The sequence below is a fragment of the Crocodylus porosus genome, unplaced genomic scaffold (genome assembly GCF_001723895.1).
Source record: "Crocodylus porosus isolate Cpor-Errol unplaced genomic scaffold, CroPor_comp1, whole genome shotgun sequence".
Lineage (NCBI taxonomy): Eukaryota > Metazoa > Chordata > Crocodylia > Crocodylidae > Crocodylus > Crocodylus porosus.
Genome location: NW_017728924.1, coordinates 9,302,305 through 9,328,472, shown reverse-complemented (window position 1 = coordinate 9,328,472; position 26,168 = coordinate 9,302,305). Strand labels below are relative to the sequence as shown.

The window sequence follows — 26,168 nt, the reverse complement described above, 5'->3', positions numbered from 1 at the left end:
AGAGAAGATAAATTCCGCTTGCAAACACAATTAGTTTGTCAGAAGCTGATTTGGGCATCAATGCCCCACTCTGACCTTGTTTGCAAACAAATACATCCTTTTGTACCGGCTGATGTTTGTGTGTCTGTGATCTTTGCGGGCCTCCAAAGAAACGAACCGCTTTTGTGCAACAATCTTGTCACCTTGCAATCCTCGAGTCCTCGCCAAACCCTTCTCTCCTCCAGACTGGTGTCACAGCACCACATCTCTTCCTCCAGGTGCAACAGCAGCACACCTGGGTTTACATTTCCTTGGCTGCTACAAATAATGTCAGTTTGCCTGATCTTATTTACACTATGAGTGATAGTGCTGTATGAAGTACAGGGATATTGTTTGTTGAGCTTGACCTCAACTGTGAGCAGTGTTATGAAATACAAGCTGTTTTACTCAGAGCAGGTCCTGTTCTGCTAAATAGCTCCTGGCTGTTCATTGTCAGCCAGACTGAACTCCACTGGTCCCAATGTTAGACTGAAGTCTAAGAAAATCCTGGTGTGAGTGACTGCTCACTGCTGGGAGCAAAGGGCTCCCAATGCAGCCTTGTGAGTTTGTAAGCACAAACTCAGCTAAACTCTTGCTCTTTAGCCCGGTAAAGAAACATTGTACAACTTGAAGTAACTTCCTCACGTAGCAAAATATGCACCCTGCCTCCAGCTTTTTGATGTCCTCTTCATTCTTCCTTGTCTAAGAAATGGTTACACCCTCTTCCCTTAGCAGATAATGCTTTCACCAGAACCTGACCCAAACCTCATTGAAGCCAATGGACTTCTACACTGCAATGGCCCTTGGACCAAACTGTATGGTTTACTTCCCATTGTCACCTACATTGCTATTCTAGCTAATGATCCCCTTTCTTATCTGCCAAATACAGAAGGCAGATAGGTTAACAAAAAGGGTAACCAAGAGTTCCCCTGATGTGGCACGGAGGACCTAGGTTTCCAGCACTTCCAAGAGTAGCAGCTTGGGGTGTCCCCTTTTAAGGGTGTCCTTATCATTCCAATTCCACAGTTGACAGGTGTGGAGAAGAAGTGGATGAGCAGGCTTACTGCTTTAGTGGTACAGGTGAGTTCTGGGACACTATAGTCCTTTGAGTTTTTCAAAGCACTTCAGATATGTCCATCAGTTCTTAAGGAGAGCATAACTTTTCCGGCTTGCAAATATCTCTGAACCGGAATGCATTCTGCTTGTCCCATTATTCAGTGTTATTAGCATAAAGATAATGTTGGTATTTTGTGCAAAAACCTTACCATTCTTTCTGCTTTTGTCACGAGGAAACTTTCCCTTTTCTCCTGCATACCCTCCTTACCTTTCCTTTTAAACATCTTTGGCATTGCTGAGTGCTTTATTGTTCCAAAAGGATTTCAATAAGGTGTTTTCAAAGTCATCCTCTCAAAAGAACCCCATCCTTATCACCAGTACTTTTCTTCTTGTGCATGACGAAATCCAATAAGCCAAATATGGCTTTTAATTCACTCTAGGAAGTTAGATTTTTCAGCTGCAATCAATACCCAGTGGTTGGGGCTGAGTCAGATAGAGAACAAAAGAGTTGGCTCAGATCCCAGATTTTTGGGGCCAGTGCCATAATGGCCTTGGTGCAATTTAGAGCAGCCTTAAAGCACCTTTGAAGCACACAGGGAATCAAAGGGACAATACACCAACTGAGAATAACTGGATCACAGAATTTTCTTGTCCTCTCAATGACAGTGGCTGAAGAAGGAGATAAATTTCAGGAGGAGACATCCATGCCAACTTCATATGCGCATTGGGTGAACACTCAGCAATATGGGGAAATTGCGCTTTTCTGAACCAAAGCAGCACAAAAAGGTTGAAATGAACAGGAGGACCTGGCCCAATTGCTTTAATTGCAGCAAAATGCCAAACAGCAGAAAAATAAAGTAATGGCAAAAAGGAATTGTACACAGTCACCAGAGGGGATCTGGTGGTCATCTACAAACTGGCCAAGGGGGAGCAGCAGGCTATGGGAGAGTCCCCGTTCCCCCGAGCACTACTGGGAGTAATGAGGAATAATGGCCATAAGTTGACTGAAAGTAGATTCAGGCTATATAACAGGAGGCACTGCTTCACAGTCAGGGCAGGTAGGATCTGGAACCAACTTCCAAGGGAATGGTGCTCGCTTCTACCCTGGGGGTCTTCAAAAGGAGGCTAGATAATCACCTAGCCGGGGTCATTTGACCCCAGCATTCTTTCTTGCTCATGGCAGGGGGTTGGACTTGATGGTCTGCTCAGGTCCCTTCTGACTCTACCAACTATGAAACTGCATTCTTGCAGCTCCATGCACCACAGGATAGCACAGAAAAGCTTTCAGACTCTGAATCTTGGAACCCTAATTAGATGTACATGATATTTGGCTAGCATGGGGTGGGCTGTCAGTATCTTTTTCAATGCAGTTGGGCTATACTGAAGCTGGATTAGTTCATACTTGCTTTAGCTAGTAAGGTATGCTGACCAATAGCTGCATCTCAACATCAATACCAAGGACAATAACCAGGCTATGCCAGCCTCTAACTCATTTCCCTTACTCTAAGTGTCCAGAATTCTGGAGAAGAGCTCTTAGTCTCTTAGTCTCTGTGACTGTCATGCAAAGGACCTGGTAGAGAGTGCTGTGCCACTTCTGCAGCTGGAGTCAGCACTAGAGATCCCTGACTACTTCAGAGCTGCTTGCCAATGTGTATATCTGTCAGGGTGGGTGTTTGAGTGTATGTGCATATGTGGACATGCATCTGTATATGTGTATGGGGGCATATGTGTGTATGTATCAGATTGGAAAGAGAGCTGGCCAGGAATATTCTAACACAAAAGGTTTTCACAGGAAAATATTAACAACAGTTTGATGAGTTCCTGCTGAAACACTCATAGGGTTCTGATGGAACTGTGTCTGGCAGACTGGCTTTTGTGAGAAAACTGACTGGTTTCCAGCTCGCCTTGCAAACTGGTTCTGGAGCTGATGGCCTGGAGACTTCCAGAATGCATAGGTCTGGGGTAGCCAGGCCTTGTGAACTGCCTCAGACCAGGAGACCCTAGGACTTCAAGGCTTACCACCACAGACCAAGGAGTCAAACAAGGACTCTGACTCTCAGGACTTATGTTCTAACTCTGCAGCAGAATGCCTGTTAGCCCAAGCTTAAGATGAAACTAATGGCCATAAGGTCCCCACACCACAGCAGAGGACTTCTGGACTTCTGATTACTTATCAGGCAGTGTCCACCTCTGTCACAGTATGTCAAGAGGTCTTCTAGGCTAGGGACAGACATTCAAAAAGCCCAAGCTTGAATTGATAAAAATCTTTGCAGGTTAGTCTAACCCGGCTAGGCTAAATCAGTTTTGTAACTGGATAGACATCCCAGATGTGCAGGCACATGCCTGCAGTGGCTCAGACTAACAGCCAGGGGGCAATAGAGCAGCCCTCTTTTCCTTCCCTAGCACTGAGCTGGGGCGGGAGTTGGCCAGGCCACAACAGAATGCTCTGATTAGAGCAGCAGGGAACTGATAACAGTGTTTATCACGACCTAACTCAGGTTTATCACCCCATTAAGAAAGCAACAGAAGGACTTGGATGGGCATCTGGTTGGGGTCATCTGAACCCTGCACTCTTTCCTGTCTATGCGGGGAGTCGGACTCGATGATCTGTTGAGGTTACTTCTGATCCTAACACCTATGAATCTATGAATCTATGACTTTTACCAGCTACTTGTTGATTCTGCCTGCTGATTCTACCTGTTGATTCAGCACAGACAGTAGCCAGCATGTGGTCTTCTAGCTAATACACAGACACCTCCTTAGGAAGGCAGAGGGGAAGGGGGAATTCCTGCTTAGCAGGGAGTGGTGGACGGGGGGAGCAACTTGCAGTTTGTGCTGGAGCTCCAGCCAGGGAGCAGAGGGGAGGGGCCAGTCCTGCTGTGGAGCAGAGAGCCCCACCCAGCCCAGAGAGCATGCCAGGATGTTGGGGGACTCTGATTTAACTTAAACCAGCAAGGGGTGTGGAACAGACATTGCATAAACCAGTTTGACTCAAATCAGTTAAGTCTGATACTACATTCAGCCAGGTTTATCTAAAACAGGTTTCAGTCATTTTCAAACTGGTTTATGTGCACTCAACATCTGTTCTGTTACAGGTTTAAAGCAGTTTCTGATCACTTAAACTGGTTTATGTCTAATGTCTGTCCCTAGCACTAAGGATCAGACGGTCCCTGGAAAATCCTTCAAAAGCAGGAAAGGCACCACTCCATTGGAAAATGGAAGTGTTTCTTAAAAAACAATAGTAACAGCCAGAACAGGAAAAAACACAAAACAATCTGCCTCCAAAAAAGCTCCATGTATTTTCCAGAATTTTCCTTCTGTGAGAAATTTCAAATTTTCCAGTTTTCATTCTTATTTTGGGTCAAGGCTCTTTCCCCTTGTTGGACATACCAAAATTCCGAATTCTGGCCAGCTGTAATTAGGCATATTTGTGTGTGTGTGCCTTGCTTTAGCCTTTTCTGCCTCACTCTGTGAGCTAGAACAGGGAGGCACAGCTACTGTGGACATCTCACAGATTTCAAACATGAAACAAGAAATGAAATGGCTAACCCATGCAGGCAAAACTCCACCCAAAATTTTGCAGCAGTTTCAGCCATCCAAGAAGCTGGAGCATGACAAACTATTTGCGAGCAGTTTTGGAGTTGTCTTGCTGCAGGGTAAGGGAAACGTGCCTTAGACCTCTCTCTATCCCTAGTATAAGCATATGATCTTTTTTGTGATCTTTCCCCAAAATACACATTCTCTCACACAGACATGTCTATACACATGCGCTCATGTTCTCTTACTTTTTTTGTTACATATACACTCTCATCCTTCAGAGCACTAATTAATTGATTGAAATATTTATGTGTGCTTTGAAATCAATAACAGCTCAGGAGAGGAGACATCCCTCTTCTGGTCTCCCACCCACATGGCCTCTCTTGCTGAGTCTTGCTCCTAGCTCAAGGACTTCTTATAGGACCATATGCTTTGCTTAATGAAATGTCAGAACATCAGATTGAAAGGAATACCGGTATTCTCACTTCCCAGGCAATTATATCCGCCTTTTCAGCATTTGGTCAAAGGAGCTCACTACAGAATATATATACAGTAAAAGCTGTGTTATCCAGCACTTTACCATCCAGAATGCTCTATTAACTGGCATCCGTCCCACCGTGGCATTTCCAGTTTCGCCACTGCAAGCTGAGTCCCACTTCTTCCTCGTGGACCATGGCCCAGGGCAAAGCAGCCTGCACGGGGCCCCCCACCCTGTCTCCCAGCACACTGATGCCAGTGCGTGAAAGCCCTGGTTCATCAGATGCAGCAGGAGGGGTGACGGCTGAACAGGCAAAGACGCCTCCAATCCGCTGGGCTGGAGATAAGTATAACTCTCAGATAACTGGCACATTTGATTAACTGGCACCCTGCATTGCCCAGGGATGCTGGATAACAGAGCTTTTACTGTATATTTATACAAGACATTACAAAACAGCTATAGGAGGTACTGTATGGCCCTCAAACAGAAAAAGAATCCTATCAATTGGGGTGATGCCATCTTAAGGCTGAGCTATAATTCTGAAGTGTCACTACAAACCCTAAGCTATACGTATTAGCTGACTCAGGTCCCCCTGCTCTCACAGTCCTACCAGTGCATTTTTTATTCTGTCAGAAGCTGCCTCAGTCATCTGTTACATCCTTCTTGTGCATAGTTCTGAAGACACATCTGTTCTAAAGAACTATGCTAGGGTATTTTTCAGTGAAACAGCATGCCCAACCTACCTCCAAACAGATGCACAGCACTGAGCACACAGTAGTAAGCAGACATGAGATGAACAGCAATGTCCAGCTCCACACAAAGGTGCCTACATTCCAGCTGTTAGGGCATGAAGCAAACATTCACTGAGTCTGTGCTGCTTCCTAATACAGACATACTGAATGGTATAGTCTAGGCATGACCAACTTGTTTTTTTCCCTTGCTTTGCTGGCATAAGAGACAACCTTACAAGAAATTAAACACCCCACAAGGAAATAGCTTTTCTTTTTAAATGCCTGTAATGTCCTTTGAAGAGATGAACACAGTGGCAAGATGTGTGAACCAGACTCAACATCTCTCTCTTGGTGCTGATGGTACAGCAACCTCTCCAGCTTCATTCTCATGGCTATCATTATCAGAACCTTTGATGTACCATTATTGCTTCTGTAGCTACCTGTGTAGTACTATAGGATGAGATATTGACTCCAATTCCTGGAACTTAAATATGGGGGTTTCCCTTTTTTTAAAGCTTTACTCTGCTGTCTCCAGGAGATTGATCAATTGCTACATTCCTGCTAAGTAAGTTGTGCTTAGATTTAGCTTTTGGATGTGTTTGAGGCTCAATCTTTTTCACGATTCAGGATTTGGCTTTGGAAGCACTGAAATCTCATTATTTGTTTTCAGGAGTTTCATTCTCAGAGGGCAGAAAACAGAACTGAAAATGAGCCCTTTTAGGAAAGTAAGTTGAAGAGAGAATGTTTGGGTTTCGCAATGCTGAGCTGCGCTCAAATTCAGAGTCTTGGGTTTAGCCTTCCAACCTAGGTCTATCTTTGTTAACAATCGAACCTCTGGGGCATCTGCATGGACAGAAACATCCCATGTCTCTGCTGAGCTTGTTCTTTGACCATTCCTATTGCATTGCCATGAATGGCAGCATCATCAGAGGGCATTACTCATTTTGAATCAATTGCATTCATCCAGTTCTTTTCAAGACAAGTTATACACATACGTGCCACTAAGGCAGCAGTTCTCAAAATGTGGAGTGGATGTGAAAGAAAATTTGTGGGGAGGAGGTGGGGAGGCAAAGTGCAGGGTTCACAGGTAAGAAGTTTGCAAGGAGCCAGTACCACTGCAGCCTTGTGGGGGCATGCAGTGGCAGGGAGCCTCAGGCAGGCTCTGCCAGCGCGCTGCTGTGCCTCTGGGAGCCCAGTGCAGCAGGTTCATAGCCTAGAGCTGCAGTGAGGGCAAGGCAATGGAGCCACAGTGGGTGGAGCCCACCCTGTGGAGTGGATCTGAGCCGTGGCAGCTGCTAGGATGAGGGGCTCCCTGTGTCTGGCTGTACTGCTCCTCTGCAGTGAGGGGGATGGAGGTGGGCACAAACAAAATTGTAACTCAGAGGGGGGCTCAACTCAAAAAGTTTGAAAACCACTGCACTAAGGACATAATTTGGCCTTCCATGTCTTTATTATGGGTGACGCTGCCTGAATTGCCTAAATACAAAAGATCCAGTCTGATTCTCAGGTACTCAGTTGAGTTTGTAGGGCTGACAGTTAAAGAAACCATCTTTAATTCAAGCACATATATTCTGAAGATGGCAGAGAGAGTAAATATAGATCCTTGCCATACCATTATTACTGCTGCTTTTCAGAGAAGTGTTCTTTGAGACATAATTTTAGAAGTATTGAATCCTATCTTCAAAGAATCAGGATGGTGACAGCCTTACAAATTTTGAGGCAGGAATGGATCATATGGGTCATCTAACCCAGAGCTCAGCAAAGTTTTGCAGTATGGGGTCACTTTAACAGAGCTTAGCTTTGAGTACAGACCATTGCCAACCCCTGAATTATTAACCAAACTCTGCGCATAACGTTGGTCACCGATTTCACCTAGAGCTTCCTGCAGCCAGTGGCAAATTAATATGCATTTTTCAGTTATCACAGTTTTGCTCAACCTAGACTCAACCCAAGGGCCTAGATTTCGGTGCCCTAAATGTGGCTTCTGTGAACTACACTGGTAGGATAAGAGCACCATGAAGTTCAGGCAGCCTAAAATAAGATGCATAATAGGACTAAAGACTCTGTGTTTGAGGAATGACTGTCCAAGCAGTTAGGAAAGTAGGGAGAAGGCAGAGGAAATGGCTCAGCTACCTGAAAGAGGGGAAGAGAGAGAGATTTTGTGTTGGAATTGGGAAGGAGAGTAAAAAATCCAGGGGCACTGCCCTGATACTAAACACTGATGTTTGTTTTGTAATGCCGCATCCATATCCAAGGAGGCTGCATTGTGATAACAGGAAATCTCTGGATGCTGAGCTCCAGTTGGTCTGCCACTCAGTTCAGTAAAGGGAACCATAAATACCATCATATAAGTGTAACTTTGCTGGATGCATGTGTCAGAGATGCTATTCCACCAGAGCAACTTTAGATGAATGCTAACTTGACTAAGAAGAGTTAGTATTCATAATAGGGTAAATACCAGTTGAAACACTTCCAATGCTCATCTTAGAACCTGATGCCTCAAGCAGGAGGTATCAGGAAAGACCTCCTACAAAATAAAGGATTGGAGAATACTGTATGAGTCCAACTCCATATAGACATGCAGGGCTAAGTATGGCCCATGAGTCACAGCCATGAGTAGGACAGGGCAGAGGTGCACTCAGCCAGGACAAGCTGGTGGCAGCACAGGACTAAATCTTATCTGCCCAAATGGCACTCTTGCTGCCACATAACTGCAGTTTTGGGCACTTGAGTTTCCTGGCACACATTCACTTAATGATGCACTGGGATCTGTTTTCCAATCCCAACAATTGCACCTCCTGACAGACCGCATTGTGCATAGCGAGATGCTCAATCTAGGGACTGGGGATCCAATCCCAGTCACACCATTACTATTTGCCAATATATAGGGGGAGTCTGACTGGGATAATGATCCTGACCTCCTCCTGCACTGGCAAGTAAAAAACCAAGTGCCTGGTGAACCACATGGGACTGCACCAGAGCTAGTTGGAGCCTGCAGTGCAGTCCTGGGGCTGAGACTGACAATCACTTAATTGTTGGTCTTAGGCCCAGGACTGCACCAGAGCTAGTTTGAGACATTGGTAGGGTCCTAGCTCTGGTTCCAGAGCCTTGACATACAAGCAAGATCAAGCTACATGGTAGGGAGCCTGTCACTTGTTCAGTTTAAGGCACAATGGAAACCAGCCACGTATTTAATATCAATAAATAATCTATTATGTATTATTATATATTTTTTGTAGAATAATTTTGTGATTTACTTCCCACTTTATCATGCCATTAATTGCCCAGATTACTATTCAAGACCCCATGGGCAGCTGGTGCTGCCTTAGTCGGGGGGGGTGGGGGGGACACGTGCCCCCCATGTGACCAGTTCTGCAGACTGGGGGGTGGGCTCCTGCAGGCAATCCTGCAGAGTGGGGGGGAGGGGGTCCCCCCAGGTAATCCTGGAAGCAGCTGCAGCGATCACAGCGATTAGCCAGCACTTGCAGGGGGGGCACTGGCACTCTTAGGGTATGCACGGGCACCCCCGTGCACCCCCCCACCCATCACCACTGTAAGACTTAATTAACTGGTTAATCAGATCTTAAGCATAATGTCTGCCATAGGCCTAACTGCTGTTCGTGATTTAGCTCTGCCCATGCTAGCATGCTCAGTAGAACTGTGCTCCAGGTGGGTAGCAAAATAGCATCATACAAGCATGTGTGTAAGGCTAGGAAAGTCCAAAAGACATGATGAAAGGAGAGGGAGCTGAGGAAGATCTTCCAACCTTTTAGCTCAAAAGGTAAGCTACTAGGAAGCAGCGTCCCAGGTTCTAGGGCCCTTCATTCAGAGGAGCCATATCCTGTTTGCTAGCATGCTGATTTCAACACCAGATCATAGTCCAGTCCTCCTCTTATAAGTGATCCACTGAGATACTAAGAGAGGGAGATATGTGGGGTCAGAAAGAAGGGAAGATATGTGGTGACAGGGATGACATCCCAGTGAGAGGGATGCTTCCTTAGCTGGAAGGCGCCACTGGGTTCTGGTCTATACCACTGCTCCCAGTGGGACAGAAACTTTCTCAGTGTTGCTTATGCAATGAATGTTAAATGCAAGGTGCATGGGGCCAACCTCAGGAGCAGTGCAGGGGAAATGTCCAGCCCTAGTATCCAGCCTGTGGCACAAATGTCACAAGTGCACAGGCAACCTCTGTGTGTAGCACATGGAAGACTGGGGAGGGGACAAACAGAACAATAGCAGATTGGCAGGAAGCATCAAATCAAGCAAGAAGCACAGGGTAGGAAACATCAAATCTGCTGCTCAGCTGTCTAAGGGAAATGGATCTAAGTAGAACTTGGGGAGGGTGCAGGGCTAATTTGTGGCACACCTGCCAAAAACTTTGGGCCCCACTGACTAGTCCATGGCCTCAGCTGGGGGCTAAGGCCTGGATCCTCTGCTCCAGTGAAAATGCCCTAAGTTATAAGGTTAAAAGGTGGGAGCTCCTCCATTAAACTTCTGGCATGTGCACATGCAGGACAATTCTATTTTCCTACAGGGCAGAATATAATCACAAACTGTATGAACATTAGGGCTGTGTGAAATTTCACTGGCTGTTTCAATTCAACACTGTTTTGACTCATTTCAAGCTTGAAACAGTGAAATTAAATCAAAATGAAGGGCTTCGAAACAGCCTCAAAACAAAATTTCAAAACATTTCATGGTTTTGAAGCAGCCAACAGCAAGGTGGTGAGAGACAGGGGAGAACCAGGGCTGCACTCCCAGAAGCAGTGATCAGTGCCTGGGCTGACTCCCTATCCTCAGCCAATCTAGCAAAATTCAAAACAGAGTCAAAACAGCCTCACTGTTTCAACAAAGCAAAACAGAACAGCTCTTTCAAATTGAAATGAAAGTCGATACGAAATACTGTTCTGTCAAAACCTTGAAACTCAAGGTGAAACAGAATGGTGCTGTTTCGCACAGACCTAATGAACATGCCAAAAGCTACAGCTATGTGGCTGCCTACATACTGCTTTCTCACATAAAGTGAAACAGGATTTATTCTATCATCTTCTAGAAATCCGGTAACACTGTACAGCCTCTTCCCCTCTTGGGTACCAGAGCTGTTCTGGGGGCCAGATCTCCATGGCAGGGAAGAGGGTCAGGACATGGACTTGTTTCCCCCCCTAGAAAATTGTCAATACCTCTGGATAGAAAGGTCAGTTTGTGTCCCTTAGGCACAAGGTACATGAGGCCAGAGAAAAAGACCTAGTGCTGTATAGCTGTAATAATTAGGGGTGCTGTAATAAAGAATTTTTGGGCTCATACCAATGTCTAATTTTTAACAAGCCATATTGGTTGATACTGATCCAATTCTGATATGCAGCTAGGCAACATGAAGAGTGGTGTCTGGCTAGTAAGTCTGTTATGAAGGAGGTGGGGAGAAGATCGAGGCCCCTGCAGAGAGGGAGGGAGTATGGCTGGCCCTGGGGCAGGGAAAGATGCTGCAAGGCTGGGGTGGAGCAAGGGATAGAGCTGTGAGCATCTCATCCAAGGGGCATGTGGGGGGATGGCTCCCATTGCTGCATGCACCCTGAGAAGGCATGGAGCGTGCCCCCGGATCTGCGTGCAGGGTGAGGGTGGACTGCCACTGCGGGCTGGGACCAGGCAGCACCAAGCTCCTCCTGGTGTGGGGCTGGGCCAGGCTGTGCTCGGGGCAGGCAGCAGCAGCTATGGGAGGGTGCTATGGGGGGCATTGCAGCCACCACAAAATTCACTGTAGCCTTCATTCCCAGCACCACCGTTGCCTGCCTCAAGTGCAGCCCAGCCCAACCCTCACCAGGAAGAACCTGGAGCTGTCCCAGGCCCAGGCTGCAGTGGTAGCATGCCCTCGCCCTGCACACAGATCCAGGAGCACATTCCCCTCATTCCTTCCTGGGGTGCATGCAGAGGCTGGAGCTTCCCCCCCACTCTGTATCCCCGGACTCAAGATTTAGCTCTCTCCTGCTGATGTGTACCAGCAGTAGCAGGCTATGCATGGCTGTCATAAAACATGATAATGCTGAGGCAATAACATTGAGAGGGTTCCTGTCTAGTGCAATGGTTGTCAACTGGGGGTATGCATACTCCTGGGGGTACTTAAAAGGTTTGTAGGGGGTATGCAGGTGAATGCATGCATATGTGAAGCCATAGTGCAGCATGCAGGCAGCCAGGAGTGCAGCCCAGCCACATGGAGAGCAGCTGGGTCGTGCTGGTAAGTCTGCTGTGGGGGAAGGGAGCGGGGCCAGGAAAAGGACTGCTGCCAAGGTAGGGAGTGGGATTGAGCTGCATGGGGAGGGGGCGATTCCTGCTGCTATTGTAGCAAAACCCCCAGTTTTTCTTTTTTTATTTATTTTAAAATGCATTCCCTCCCCTTCCCCAACCATTTCTGACTTTTTCTCTCCTTCTCTATTCCCTATAGATAAGTATAAATAAGTTAAGATGTACGATAAGCTTTAACATTTTATTTTAGGTAAGTTTTATTTTTCTCTCCCCCCTTTGGAAATAATTTACTTGATATTTTGATATTGATACACACTGTTTTATAAGTGATAATCATTACGTTTGTATTGCTTTTATATTGTATGGTTACTGTTTTAGGTCTGTATATATGTAAGTTAGTGTAAGTGGTCAAGTTTCCATTTTGTATGTCAAGCCTCCATCTTGTGTCCTCTGCCAGGGCATCCCCTGTGTTGCAACTGTATGAGTCATGTACCCCTCCTGTGTAAATTGGTTCCTGGATGAATGAGAGTGATTGGGAATGATTGAAATACAATGGTAGCAGGCCTCTACTGAAAGGCCTGTAATGACCAGGCCATCACTGTGCATTGATTCATCCAGGAACCATGGACCTCATCCAGGAATAGAGACAAGAACCCAGCATTTGAAAGACAAAAGACCCTGCAAAACCAGCAACTCTCACCATTACAGACACCCGAAACTGCACATCCCTGCACGAAGCACACATGCTCAGTACACCAGGGGCTGACCCTTGCCTGGGCATGCCTCCTGTCACTAGGGTCACACAAGGTCTACCCCTATCAAAAGGGGCAATGAAGACAGACCCAGTGGGATGCCCTTTCCATCTGGACCAGCACCATGCCACACCACCTATCCACCCAGAGGCCCTGCTGACAACCCCCTTCTGGACAACACATACTAGGTAAGGACCCCTTTCCATCCTGGATAGGTAACTATTATCCCCTACCCCCTCTTCAACCAAGGACTTGGACTCTGCTTCTCTTCCCTATCTGGACTCCAACTCTTCCACTGAGTCTCTTTCTCTTGCTGCCATTGTGAGTGCTTGTGTGTGTATGTATGTGTGTGTGTTTGAACCAGTAACTTCATGGGGCTGTGTAGTGTGTTATCTGTTTAATAAAACTGTTATTTCGACCCCTGAGTTGGGTTTTGTTTTACTATGGTTTGGCCCTGCTCCAAGCTCTGCTCCTTGTCCCTCTAACTTCTGTCTCATTTTTCCCTCTCCTGCTTCTGGCTCACTGCCACCTCCAGCACCTGTCCTGAGCTCCTCTCTGCCTCCAACTACCCTGTTTCTCTGCCACTGTCTTATCTCCACTGCCTTTTCCTTTTCCCCTGAGCAACCAGGTTTCTGCCTCCGTTTCTTTCCTGGCTGTCTCCTCCTTGCCACCACTTATCTGCCCCCACCAATATCTCAGCTGTCTGCCTCACTTTCCAGCCCCAGTCTACCTAAAGTAAACCCAAGCCTCAGTTCCTCAGCCAGCTTCTCTGTAGTCCACCAATTCTAATTCTGGTTCTGGCAATTTTCACTCCCTGCACTTTAACTCTTTCTCTCTCATCTGAACCTTCCCCCAAGTATCCCAGGTACCCCAAGCACACACATTTACACTGTACCATCCAAGTTAGGAACTTAACTATGTGTATGTGTAGGTGGGTCATATGTGTGTGAACTGGTGTGTGTGTGTGTGTGTGTATGTGTGTATGTATATGTCATTGTGTTCATTATATACGAATTAGTGATCTGTGTCTAACTTTTGGGGTGTATAGTGTATGTGCTTAACTTGGTGATAGGTATGCATGTACCTACGCTGGTGTGGATGTGTATATGCCTGAGCTGGTAGTGTGTGTGTATATGCACCTAACTGATTTGTGTGTTTGTATATGTCCAATTGTGTCACACCCTCCTGTCTAACAGCGCAATATTGAGATCCTGAGAGTTGGCCTGACCCCACAGGGCGACACTATGTGTACCCTGGGAGGGCCTGACTCGGCAGCACCTGTCCTTGCTCCAGTCCCAGCCCCAACCCCACTCCCTCCCTTATCAAGAGCGCCTACAGGAGTGGGGCTATGGGGAGGGGACTACACCCACCCCAAAATTCACCACAGCCCCCCAGCCCTCCCTCCCAGCACCGCTGCCACTGAAATACACTGATACAGTAGGAAATATACATAGTCCTGGTTGTAGCATACTGTAAGATCACACCATACGCTCTACCTGGGTTCCACATATACATAGGAATTTGTAAAACCATGGGTGTACCCCGGTTCTATCAGGGGCTAGGAGACATACACCTACCTCATGGTGTACAGGAGGGTGCCATTATCCACTAGGCGCAGAAGCTTGTTGGGTGTGGTCATGTTGTGAGCTACTGATTTCTTGCCATTGTGAAAGAAGGTGTCAGGGGTCCAGATCTTGCTGGCCAGCAAGTTGTTAAGGGGTAGCACCTTCATGGGGCCATCAAACTTTAGCCTTTCATCTCTCCAAGACTGACGGAAAAAAACATCAATGGTGTATTCCTGGAATGGAGAAAGGAGAGTGAATCAAACTGTATCTTACCCAGTTCTTCATTGTAAACTATCCAATAGATTCAAAAGGTGAAAAAAACTCCTTTCATTGGGTGGGCTGATTTTTATTTCTTTACTCATGATTGTTTTTGGATATGAACTAAGAAGAGCAAAGGATATTTAGCAGGGTTACTTTCTCCAGGACAGGGAAAGTTCTAGGGGCTAGGCAGCTTTGCTACCTGGTGTATAATGATTTCACACATCCGCTAGCGCTGCATGCAATGGCTGTGTTTTGATTCAGTTTTGGATTTGGCCATTTTGGAGGACAGTGATTCATTTCGGTGTTTCTGATCATTTTCCCATATTGTTTCGCTGGATCTGTTTGGGAGATTCAGCTCTGCCAAATCTATTCTGAATCTGTTTTGAACAGACTGCAAGGGAAGCTCCACACAGTCCTACCCAGCTGGGTGGGGCTTGGGGCCAGGGGCTTGGAGCCCCAGCAGGGAGTAGGATGGGGCAGTGGGAGGGCAAGGGCTGGGGAGGGGGAGGGCTGCTGCCGTCTGTGCAGGTGAGGAGACCTATGTGCAGGTTTCAGATCCCTGTCATGCTGGGTCACAGGGCAGGGAAGCAGCCAAAGGAGGTGAGCAACCCTGCTGGTCCCTGCCATGTGACTTGGCTGCACAGGGAGCATAGATCCATTCCAGGGGTCTCCTCACCACTGCTGCCTGCCACACTGCTCCGATGATGTGGGGCTGTGTGGGGTGGGCAGCAGCAGTGAGGAGACCCCCGTGGATCTCTACTTTCTGCAGAGCCAGGTCATACAGCAGGGTAGTGCTGGTCCCTGCCATGCAACCTGGCTCCCCAGGGATCACAGATCTGGAGATGCACAGAGCAGGCAGCAACAGGGAGGCGATGCTGGCATGGATCTCTGCTTCCTGTGGAGCGAGGGACTGCCCAGCCCCTGGTTTGATTCCCCAGCTCTTGGTTCGATTTCTCCAGCTCTTCCTGGGGGCCATGGCCCCTCAGATCTGCATACTGGGTTTCAGCAGGCTTCCACTGCAGGCTGGGGCCAGAGGCAGCACCACAGTGCGCTCAGCATGGGGTGCACCGAGTGGCTGCCACAGGCCCCAGCCTGCAGTGGCAGCCTGTTGAAACCATGAGCACTGAGTGGGGGCCCACACCTCCCTGGGAAGAGCTAGGGAAATAATCAGAGAGCTGGGGAATCAAACCATGGGGTGGGGACCCAGGAGCTAGATGTCAATATCAGAGCAGTCCTTCCCCTCCTCCCTCTTCTTAGTTTTTGTTTTCCTGCGAGCCCGGCTCCAAAACATTTGGAGCCTTCTGATTCATTTCAGAGCTGTTTTGGAGCCTTCTGTTTTGATTCAGATTCGGTGTTCCAGGCGTTCGGTGGCCTGAAACACCGCCGAATGAAACAGCTGCTGAAATTTCGCACAGCCCTAATATCCACACAGCAACACCTTTCATCCCAAAGTACATTCCAGATTTAGATATATATTTCTGGCATCCTATAGCAATCGGTGAAATACAGCTTGCACTAGAGTGGTACCCCTCAGTCGTTCTGTGTCAGCAACATCATATAGAAATTTCAAAATGGGAAACAGAGAATGCTGTGCCTCACTGAAGTCACCCTGGGAGTAGAGGAGATAAAAAAGAATTACCTGGGTCAATATCTGGCCAAGACATCAAGGATTATATCCTATTAATGCAAAAATACTAGAAGCACTTGTAGTGACCTTGAGCTTGCAAGGTTACCGCCCACCCAATGCCTTTTAATTAAGCAATTTATCCAAGACCTCAACAATATACCATTAAAAGTTCTTACAGAACTTTTTTTTTAACACAAGAGCAGACATTATTAGCTAATGTTATGGCCAAATTCCAATTGGACTCATTACATTTTGCCTCTGTAACTTCACTTTGCTAGTTTAGGTGGAAGCAGAGGCTGACAGCTTCAAAAGCAGGTGCCCAAAATTCTGCATCTATAACCAGTTGGAGGCACCGTGATAATACTGGCCTACTCCTGCAAGGTGCTGGGCAGCTACAGGTCCTAATGATTTCAACATGTGTAGGTAGATACAGATTTAAATGCTTTATTTTCTATAATCACAGTGAAGGCACTACACTCTTTTTTTAAATTTCCAATCCTAAATTTTTGTTCAGTGCTGCCAAGTGCTGTTAAAGAGCTACTACATTTTACCCCAGAAGTGGCTGCATTTTGGTGGTAGTTCTGAGTGGCTCCTGTATTAGAATTCAGGATCTTTAGGAATTCAGGTTATGAATTAAGGGACCTTCAGGGTGAAAGATGTAAGCTATTATATTGTCACCAATTATTTGATAATCACCCATGGCTCGCTATTCTAACTGGATTAATAGTATATACATATTCTTTATTAATTATGAGAAAACAAATGAGTTTCCTTAAGAACAAAGTATCTAGAAGCTGAAAATATATTTTTGGGCCTGGAAAATATGAAAACTAGAAATGAACAGGATATATGGGGCCAAATTAAACTGTGGTGTAACTTTATTGAGGCCACTGGGGTTGTGCCAGACTGCATGTGGCTTTTTAGGACACGGGCACCTGGGGCATGCAACTGTGAGGTAAAGGAGGGTGCAGACTCAGAAAGTGACAGCTGCTCTGTGGTAACTGCCCTTGTGCACTCCAACGTACCCTGCTGCAAACAAATCTTACCCCTTAATGAAAAATAAATGAGAAAGTGCCGAGCTGCTGCAGGCAAGCTTTCATCTGCTGCAGGCATGTATGAGGCCAGTTACTGTGTAGCAACTAACTCACTATAAAGCCCCACCCTAGCCTCATGATGACTCGACTTGCCTCGGCACTAAGACTTTGAGCTTTTGTCTTCATCTGGTATAAATTGATAATGCACCATTGTAGTCAAGGATGTAATACTGATTTATATCAGATTGCCACCATTTTATGTTTATTAGAAAAATGCAGCTATTGCAAACATCACCTTGAGGCAGGTGCTGCTGGCCACATGATATGAAAGCCTGCGATCAGGTTCTGTCCTTACGTAGACTCAGGCAATAACTGTCAATCAAATAATAAGGCGGGCCTGTTGCACAGAAAACCCCCAGAGTGACCCAGACAGTACTCAGCTGGGGACCTTTGCTCCCCTGGCCTCTCTTGCATGCAATTACCTCTGCATTTTATTCCCCAACTGACAGTCCAACCCTAGCCTCTCTAGGACCTTGGCGACCCATACATAATTTTTAATAGAAAGCATGACAACAGCTTGTTCTACATCTCCAAAGTCCCCCAAATTATTCATCCATAGCTTGGACACAAATCAAGTGAAACAAAGCCCTCCACTCCAGTCCTTCAGTGTTGGTTATTGTGGCAGCTGTGGGACACCACCACCACTGATGTGTGTGGTGAGCTAGATAGCACCATGCTTTTAGCAGACCTCCACATTTAAGTATAGTAAGAACTGACTGTTATCAGGTCACTGTGCCCCACAAACCAGCATGCCCCACTTCATTTCCACCCCGAGCTGCCTTTCTGTAATACTAGCCAATTGCCCATCAGGAATGATGGGTGGGGGGGAGCCCACTCTCCCTTTACTTCCTGCTGCCTGGGGTCTGGGCCCACTCCTCCCTCCCCACCGCAGTGGCAGGGGAAGTGGAGGAGTGGGCCTGGGCCTGATGTGGGGGAGGACCAGGCCTGAGGGGGAGAAGCCGGCCTGCTGTGGTGAGGGGAGCAGCAGGCCTGAGCTGACCTGGCGGTGGCGGGGGAACAGGTAGAGCAGGCTCAGAGCTGACAGGGTGGGAGTGGCGGAGGAGAGGGCCTGGGCCCGAGGTGGGAAGAAGGCCCACTTCTTCCCCTCCCCCAGAAGCTGCCGTGTCGGGCCATTTCAAGTCAGGCACCGCTGCAGCAGGCCTCCTTCTCCTCCCGCTTGGGCTTGGTTCTCCTCCATCCCCACAGTGGGCCCTCATTGGACCAGGTCTGCTTCTCCCCCCGCCCCCTCCGACAGTTGTGGCAGGATATCTTCTCCTGCCCCCCTTGAGCCCAATCTTCCCCCACACCCCTCGCATTAGACCCAGGCCCAGACCCGCTCCTCCCCTCCCTGCCTCACTGCTGCATTGGCCCAGGCCTGCTTCTGCCTCCCACTGCCACGGTGGACCTGCTCCTCCCCCCATCCCTTGTGCCAGGCCCAGGCCCGCTTCTATTTGGGGTCTGGGACTGCTTCCCTGTTCCCTGCCACAGCAGCAGGGGGAAGGTAGGAGCGTGTGCAGGCTCGCTTGTCCCTTCCTTGCCTCCATGGCCAGCCCTGCAAGCAGCAATGACAGAAGGGGGGAGGGGTGGGCCAAGGCCAGTGCCAGTGGCCTTCCCTCCCCCACCCCCGGCATCCCTTTCCCGCTCTGGCCCTGTGCTACAGCTGCTATTACCTCCAAGGAGCAAGGGGGGAGGGGGGGAGGCCAGCTCCAGTGGCCTCATCCCCCCTCCACTCCATCATCACCACCTGCAGGGAGCAGGCCTCACCCCCGCCCCCCCCCGGTTCCATCTGCTCTGTTCCCGTCACCTCTAGGAAACGGGGGAGGATGGGCTAGACCCCTGTGTCCCCACCATCATGGTGGTGGGCTGCCACCTGTCCGAATGCTTCTTTGTGCTCTGATTGGCTGTTTTTCAGCCAATCAGAGCCCAAATAAAGCATTACGGACAGACAGACTTAGGCTTTTATAATATTAGAATAGCTATTATAATAACTGAATAGTACTCAACAGATATATGCACCATTCCCTCTTACTGAGTCTACTCTATCTTTCAACAGTGATAATGCTGCATAAAGGAATTACTTAAGGTCACCTGGTTAGTGCACTAGGCTAGAAGTTCCCAAACTTTTTCTTACTGCATACCCTTTTTCAGATTCACCAGCTGCCAGCATATCCCACAACTGAAAGAGACTTGGGTGTCATGATTAACCACAAGATGAACATGAGCCACTAATGCATTTCTGCAGCTGGCAAAGCAAACAAAACTCTGGCTTGCATCTACCAATGCATCTCAAGGAAGACCCAAGATGTCATCCTCCTACTGTACTTGACCTTGGTGAGACCACAGCTGGAGTACTGCATCCAGTTTGGGGCTCCACCATTCAGGAAGGACATGGAGAAGCTTGAAAAAGTCCAGAGGAGAGCCACACACATGATCAGAGGATAAGAGAACTGGCCTTATGAAGGGAGGCTGAGAGCCATGGGACTCTTCAGCCTGGAAAAGCACAGGCTCAGGGATGACTTGGTGGTAGCCTATAATTACATAAGGGGTGTGCATCAGGATCTGGGGGAACATCTGTTCACCAGAGAACCCCAAGGGATGACAAGGTACAACGGTCACAAACTCCTGCAAGATCATTTTACGCTGCACGTAAGGAAAAACTTTTTTACTGTCCAAGCCCCCAAGGCCTGGAATAGACTCCCCCAGAGGTGGTGCAAGCATCTACTTTAGAGACTTTTAAGAAACATTTGGATGATTGTCTTGCTGGGATCCTTTGATCCTAGCTGACTTCCTGCCCCTTGGGCAGGGGGCTGGACCTGATGATCTTGTGAAGTCCCTTCCAGTCCTAATGTCTATGAAATATTTTAACCACTTAAATACCAATTATAATGAAAACTAAATCCCCCATTACACAGTTTCTCCCATGTACCCCCCAGAGATGTCTTGCATACCCCCAGAGACCTGTGTATTAAGGCTGTGTGAAGCTTCAGTCCCTGATTTGATTTGGCAGAGTTTTGGTCTGATTCAGTGGCCAAATCTCCAAATCTGAATCGAATCAAAGGACCCTTTAATCTCTCCGAATCGAATTGGAACCCTCTGAATCAATTCAGAGAGATTCAGAAAGATTCAGAGGTTTGGACAGGGAGACAGCTTTAAATGTTTTTTCTACATACCTCTCAGTAGCAGGGCTTCATGAACACTGTGATGCTGGAGTGCATGGAGTGTCCCACAGGGGCATACGGGGCTCCCTAGCGTGCTCGGCAGCAGGCTCAGAAGTGGACCAGAAGCACTTCCAGTCCACTTCCACTTCTGCTGGAGAGCATGCTGGGGGGGCCCCCTCATGCCCCTGTGGCTCGGTGACTGGTGCCTCCTGGGTCTGGGGGGGGGTACCCAGGGTCCCCCCATGGCCAATTGTTACGCCAGGGGGCATGTGTGGGGGGGGGCCCTATGCACTTCCTGGCAGACCCAGAAGTGGACTGGAAGTACTTCTGATCCACTTCTGGGTTTGCTGCCCAGGACACGGAGGCCCCCCCGCCCTGCACTCCTGTCAGATGCTGTATGCGCCCCAGCATCGCAGCAATCACAAGCCATGCTTGGTATCTCTAGGTATGTAGAAAAAACACGGAAAGCTGTGTCTGTGTCTGAATCACATTGGGGATGGTGATCCAAATCAATGAATTGAATCACTACCCTGATTCGAGCCAAATCCGAATTAAAGAGGGCCCTCTTTGAACACCCCTGTTGTGTACCATAGTTTGGGAACCCTTGCACTAGGCTGTCTCTTGGCTGGAATCAGAACTGCTCAGATGCATTGTCTGGAATCTCTATTTAGCCCAGGGAAATTTGGGGAAGGGCAAATTTGGCTGGAGCTTCCACAATGTTCTGTGTCGACTACTTTAGAGATGCCTTGGTTTCTTTGCTGTCTGGGGGCTCAATCAGTCATGGTCCACTGGAGCCAAGCTGGCCCAAGAGGCCAGCCTAAGTTCATAAGCTTCCATAGCCAGTGGCACACTTGGGAAGTGATGTTGCTAGCCTTTAGGACCAGATACTTCTGACTCTGCCTGAAAGGTCAGGTACCTATTTACGGCAGGGTCAGCAAGTCCGGAGCAAAGTTCAAACTCCTGGCTCAAGAGCTGTACTGACAAGTCTTAACCACTCTGCTGTTATCCCCTTTCTGATGTAATATTCTTTATTATACTTGAGTATCCTGGTATCTTACACACTACAGAGCTACCTTTATACCCTAACTTGTGGTCCATAATTACACGACACCATGTCAAACACAGACTGGTAAATGAGAACCCACATGTCCTATCATGCCATCCCTTCCCTATACTAACTCAGTCCAGCCTTAAAGAGATGCAGGTTCCTTGCCCCTACAACCTCGCTTCATTCCAAAACTGCACTTCAGTTAGAAATTGGTAGAAATCTTGTCATTCCCAGTCTAAATATATTTGTAGTTAGTCTATGGCCATTCTCAACCTTAAGCCGGTGTTCCTTTTCAGCCTAAAAGCTCTTTACCTCCCCTTATATTTACTTCACATATGTACTTTGTATAGAGTGATCTTTAAAGTAAAGATCTTTTAATCTTCTTTCCTAAGAAAGGGTCTCTATTCCTTTCACTATCTTAGGGGGCCTTTTTTAAATTAATTCCAGTTTAAGTTAATATTTTTCTTTAAAGTGGAAACCAGAACTACACACAGGACTCTAAATCAGGTCTTAAAGATGCATGCCTTATGCAATGGTATTAGTAGCTCCTCATCTCTCTACCTGTCATGTCTCCACACCTAGTACACCCTAGGATTGCACTGGCCTTTTTCACATCAGGATCACACTTGTGGCTCATGGGCATCCTGCAATCAATTAAGACAGCCAGGTCTTTGGTCTATTTCAGAGGTATCCAGTCTATGAGCTTGTGATAGATGTCTCCAGTCTTTGAGCCTGTGAGTCCCCTCTCTGGCCTCCTTTTCCAGGTGAGGTACAATCCTTCTGGTCTTTATACAAACCAAATCTTTCTCTGGCTCCAAGCTTCCCTTCTTGAGTTACCTGCTACACCTTGTTGTTAAATCAATGGAAAAGTCCCTGGGGAAGAGGCATAGCAGCTCTCGTGACTGAGACCCCACAAGACTTCCTGATGTGTAGTCTCCTGAAGCTTCTTAGCTGCTGGTCCTCTCCTTACAATATCCTTCAGAACTTGTTAACCATCCTCACAGGACTCACTGTTATCAGTCATATGCCTCTAATCTCTGTCAGGTAGTTCCAGCACCAGGCTTTTTCTAAGGTTTTTTTTTCAATCCTTCACATAAGACCTGCTTATTCCTGGCCTTTCTTCTGGCCTCCTTGTGTTGGAGCCAAAATGGTTCTAGACCATGGTATTGTCACCTAGCCCCTATAAGTAGGTCAGGAGATGAACCTTCTCTGACCTCTGGATTAGTATCATGCACAGTAATACCTAGAAGCCACTGGAAGATGGTACCCAGTGAAAACCTCAGGGCTGTGTGCAGAGCCCTGGTGTGCCGTGCACACTACGCTTATGTAAAAGTATTTAATTAACAGAAACTGGGTGGCTGTGGGTGAGTGTGTAAGGGACAGAGTGTGTGGTCTGTCTGGGTGGTGCTCTGTGAGAGGAGAGCAAGAGGTGTACGAGAGGCAGAGCTGGTCCACAATTTTTGGGGGACCCCTTCAAAATACAGTTTTGGGGGCCCTGATGCAAAGAAGCTGGGGTCGGCTGGTGGAGGGGGGATGGTGAGCAGCTGAAGAAGTAGCAATGGCATCAGCGGGCAGGGGTGGGGGGTGGCAAGTGGCTGGATGTGAAGCCGGCCTCAGTGGCATGGGGGGAGGGAGTGTGGTGGTAAGCAGCCAGAAGCAGGGGGCCCCTTGGCTGTGGGCCCCCCTGTGGCCACAGGTTTCACAGGATAGGATGGGCCAGCCCTAATGAGAGGTAAAGGTAGTGTTTGTGCGTGTAAGTAGTGGAGGTGGCTTTGTGGACGATTGGTGCAGTATTGTGTCTATGGATTGTTTGGTGTTGTTGTTTGGCCAATGTTGTGTTCTGCAGGACCAGGCCAGCAATAGAAAGCACCTCAATGGAGGCCATTGATCTAGACAGCATAGCGGAGGTCCACACCATTTGACTCCAGCACATTTCCATCTCCTACCCCTGATGATCTAGAGCTGATTGTTGCTTGAGTCAGCTCCCCAGACCTTCTCCCCTGGGTGTGCTGTGAACATAAGTAGCAGCTCATAATGCTCTTGTTGGTATAAGTATCACCCCTCTCCCCTGGGCATGAAGGAACAGGGATCTGATCCTTCCAGTACAGGTGAAAGGAACCTGTATCACCTTCCCCACACACCTGTGTGTGTGTTTATTAGGATTGTAAAGAATTCTCTTGAAATGGTAGAATAAGATCTATTTATCTATGTGTTTATTAGGATAGTTAAGGGTTATAGAGAAATCATAGGATAAGATGTAATTACCTGTGTTATCTTTCTCCTTCCTTTCCCTTTTCATTTCTATAAATACTTACCTGTGTTTTAATAAACTGTTTATGTGTTTCAGTTCAGCTCCCTTGTCTGTAAGATTTATTAATTAGCCATAGCACAGGCCAAGTCACCTGGCTAGTAATTGATAGATATGCCTGGCTCGTTTGCCAAACATGGGAGGGGACAAATGTCACCCCATTGGACTGGGCTATTAGGTTAGCCATTGATTTACCCATTTTAAGCAGAGACTAATCAAGTCCAGCTTCAACACTTGAGTCCTTTCAGGTATCTCTTTGCTCCAGAAGCAGGAGAATCACTTCTTTGTAATGGTTTTGCTGGAGGTGCATCAACTGATACATGCCAGAGTGGTGTTGGCCCTGCTGGCTACCGCATTGCACTGCCAGCTCATGTTCATACTGCGATCAATTAAGCCTAGGTCTGAGTTGGCAAGTGATGTGGGATCTTCAGTCCTGCTGTCTGATGAGAGGCAGCAGTTGCACAAGCACCCATGTCACGGATTTTGCCTGTCAGCAGCTAGGGGTGCAGGGCCCAAGGACCCAGAACCCCTGCACATATCTCCTTGAAACTTGTCAGGCTTCATGGCCTCAGCAGGGGCTAGCAGGCTTGCAGCTCTCACCCTACTGAGCCTTAACACACACAGTGTCACACCCATGTCGTGAGTTTTGCTTGTCTGCAGCTTGAGGTGCAGTTTCTCCCAAACCCCTGCACCTATCTCCTTGAAATTTGGCAGACTTTGTGGCCTCAGCAAGGGCTAGCAAGCCTGCAATTTTGACTCCACTGTGGTTTAACACACACATGTGACATGAGTTTTGCTTTCAAGAATTTGGGGTGCAGTTCTTCTGAACACCCTGACACATGGCAGGCTTCATGCCTGGGGCTACCATTCCTGCAAGTTTCTTCCAAATCAGGCCAGAAATGACCAAGTTATAGGCTGTTTGACCTTCCCCATTATATACTATGGACGAAATGTTGAAAGAGTTTTGCTGTTTCAACGGAATGGAAAGGAACAGCTGAAACGGAATTCAGAACAGAACACTGTTCCATCAAAACGGCAAACCATGGGTTGAAACGGAACGCCGCTGTTTCGCACAGCCCTAATACCTGGCTCAAGAAGACCTTGGAATAGGCTCCAAGAATCCATTTCCAAGAACAAGAGAAAAAATCACATTGTAGGTTCTTCTCTTCTTAGCTGTAGTCCCCCGGGCTCCTCCCATGTGGCCACAGAATACAACACTTTGGGATTCACCCCCTCCTGGGGGCTGCACTTGGAGCCTATTCCAGGCAAGCACATGATTTACAGTCACAGTCTTCTCCATCCAGATTTGCTACTAAACTTCATCCCAGAGAAACACTGAAATCTAGACCAGGTTCTTCTACATTCTCCAGGGTACAAAAACCTTATTCAGTATTAGCTTGCTGCCCAGGAAATGAGGAAGCTGAGAGACAGCCCGACACTAAATACCAGACACTAGTGTGGGCCTTGTCAGCCAACATTTTTCATGTTGAATAGTGAATGAGACTGGAGTTTCCCCACAAGCTTCAGGGTGAAGCAGCATACTTTCCTCTGTAGTGACTAATCAGCTGACTTTGACAGCAACATAACTTACCTCACCTCCCAGGCCCATCATTGTCATTATAATCTCCCCCTGAATAAAGTTGCACAAGGCAGGGTCTCAACTGCAGGTAATAAAGGCTGTACTAGAGCAAGGGGCTGGATCATGAGACAGATATAAATGTGAAATGAGTGACTTCCTTAGTTCTCTAACCCAAGGGAAAAAAATTCTTAAGAAAGGTGAGCGTTCACTCCTCCCTTCCCACAAAGGAGAGTTTCATTTCTCCCTTGATCACACATTGCTAATTGCATTCAGCACCAGAGTCACATGATATAACACATTTGTTCTGTGTGCGCAAAAATTATATGTAACTACAGCACACAAGGGGGAAAGAATTTATGATTCTTTAACTGTCTTTCTAATTTTAAATTCATTTTGTCAAATCACATAGCAAAAAATACCTCCCTCTCTTCAATACCTCATATTTCTTCTTCACAGTTCATTATACATGCTCCCTTAATCAAATATGCTCCACCTTGGAAGTAATTATCAGATACTCCCTAAGGGCTGGGATTGTTGAATATATTAAGGGCCTTTGCTGTGGTGTGAAAGAAAATGAGATGGAATGAGAGAAAAAAACCACAGATGAAATTAGTACTTTTGACTGGAGTGACATGAAGTTAACATTTAACCCTGAGGCAAGTGATCCTTCCAAAGCAGTGCAGAATTCTCTGAGGGGGCTGTCCCCAACATGAAATATG

The 26,168-nt window shown here is 47.3% G+C and overlaps 1 protein-coding gene across 4 annotated transcripts in view; it reads right to left on the bottom strand.

Annotated features, from left to right (window-relative positions):
- GABRA3 (gamma-aminobutyric acid type A receptor alpha3 subunit) overlaps positions 1–26,168 on the bottom strand; it is a 179,478-nt gene that overhangs the window by 88,509 nt on the left and 64,801 nt on the right. For all 4 annotated transcript variants that reach the window (XM_019540285.1, XM_019540283.1, XM_019540286.1 and 1 more), the window contains one exon: positions 14,387–14,607. In XM_019540285.1, the coding sequence (XP_019395830.1) occupies positions 14,387–14,607 (221 nt within the window). The remainder of the gene's footprint in view (positions 1–14,386; positions 14,608–26,168) is intronic.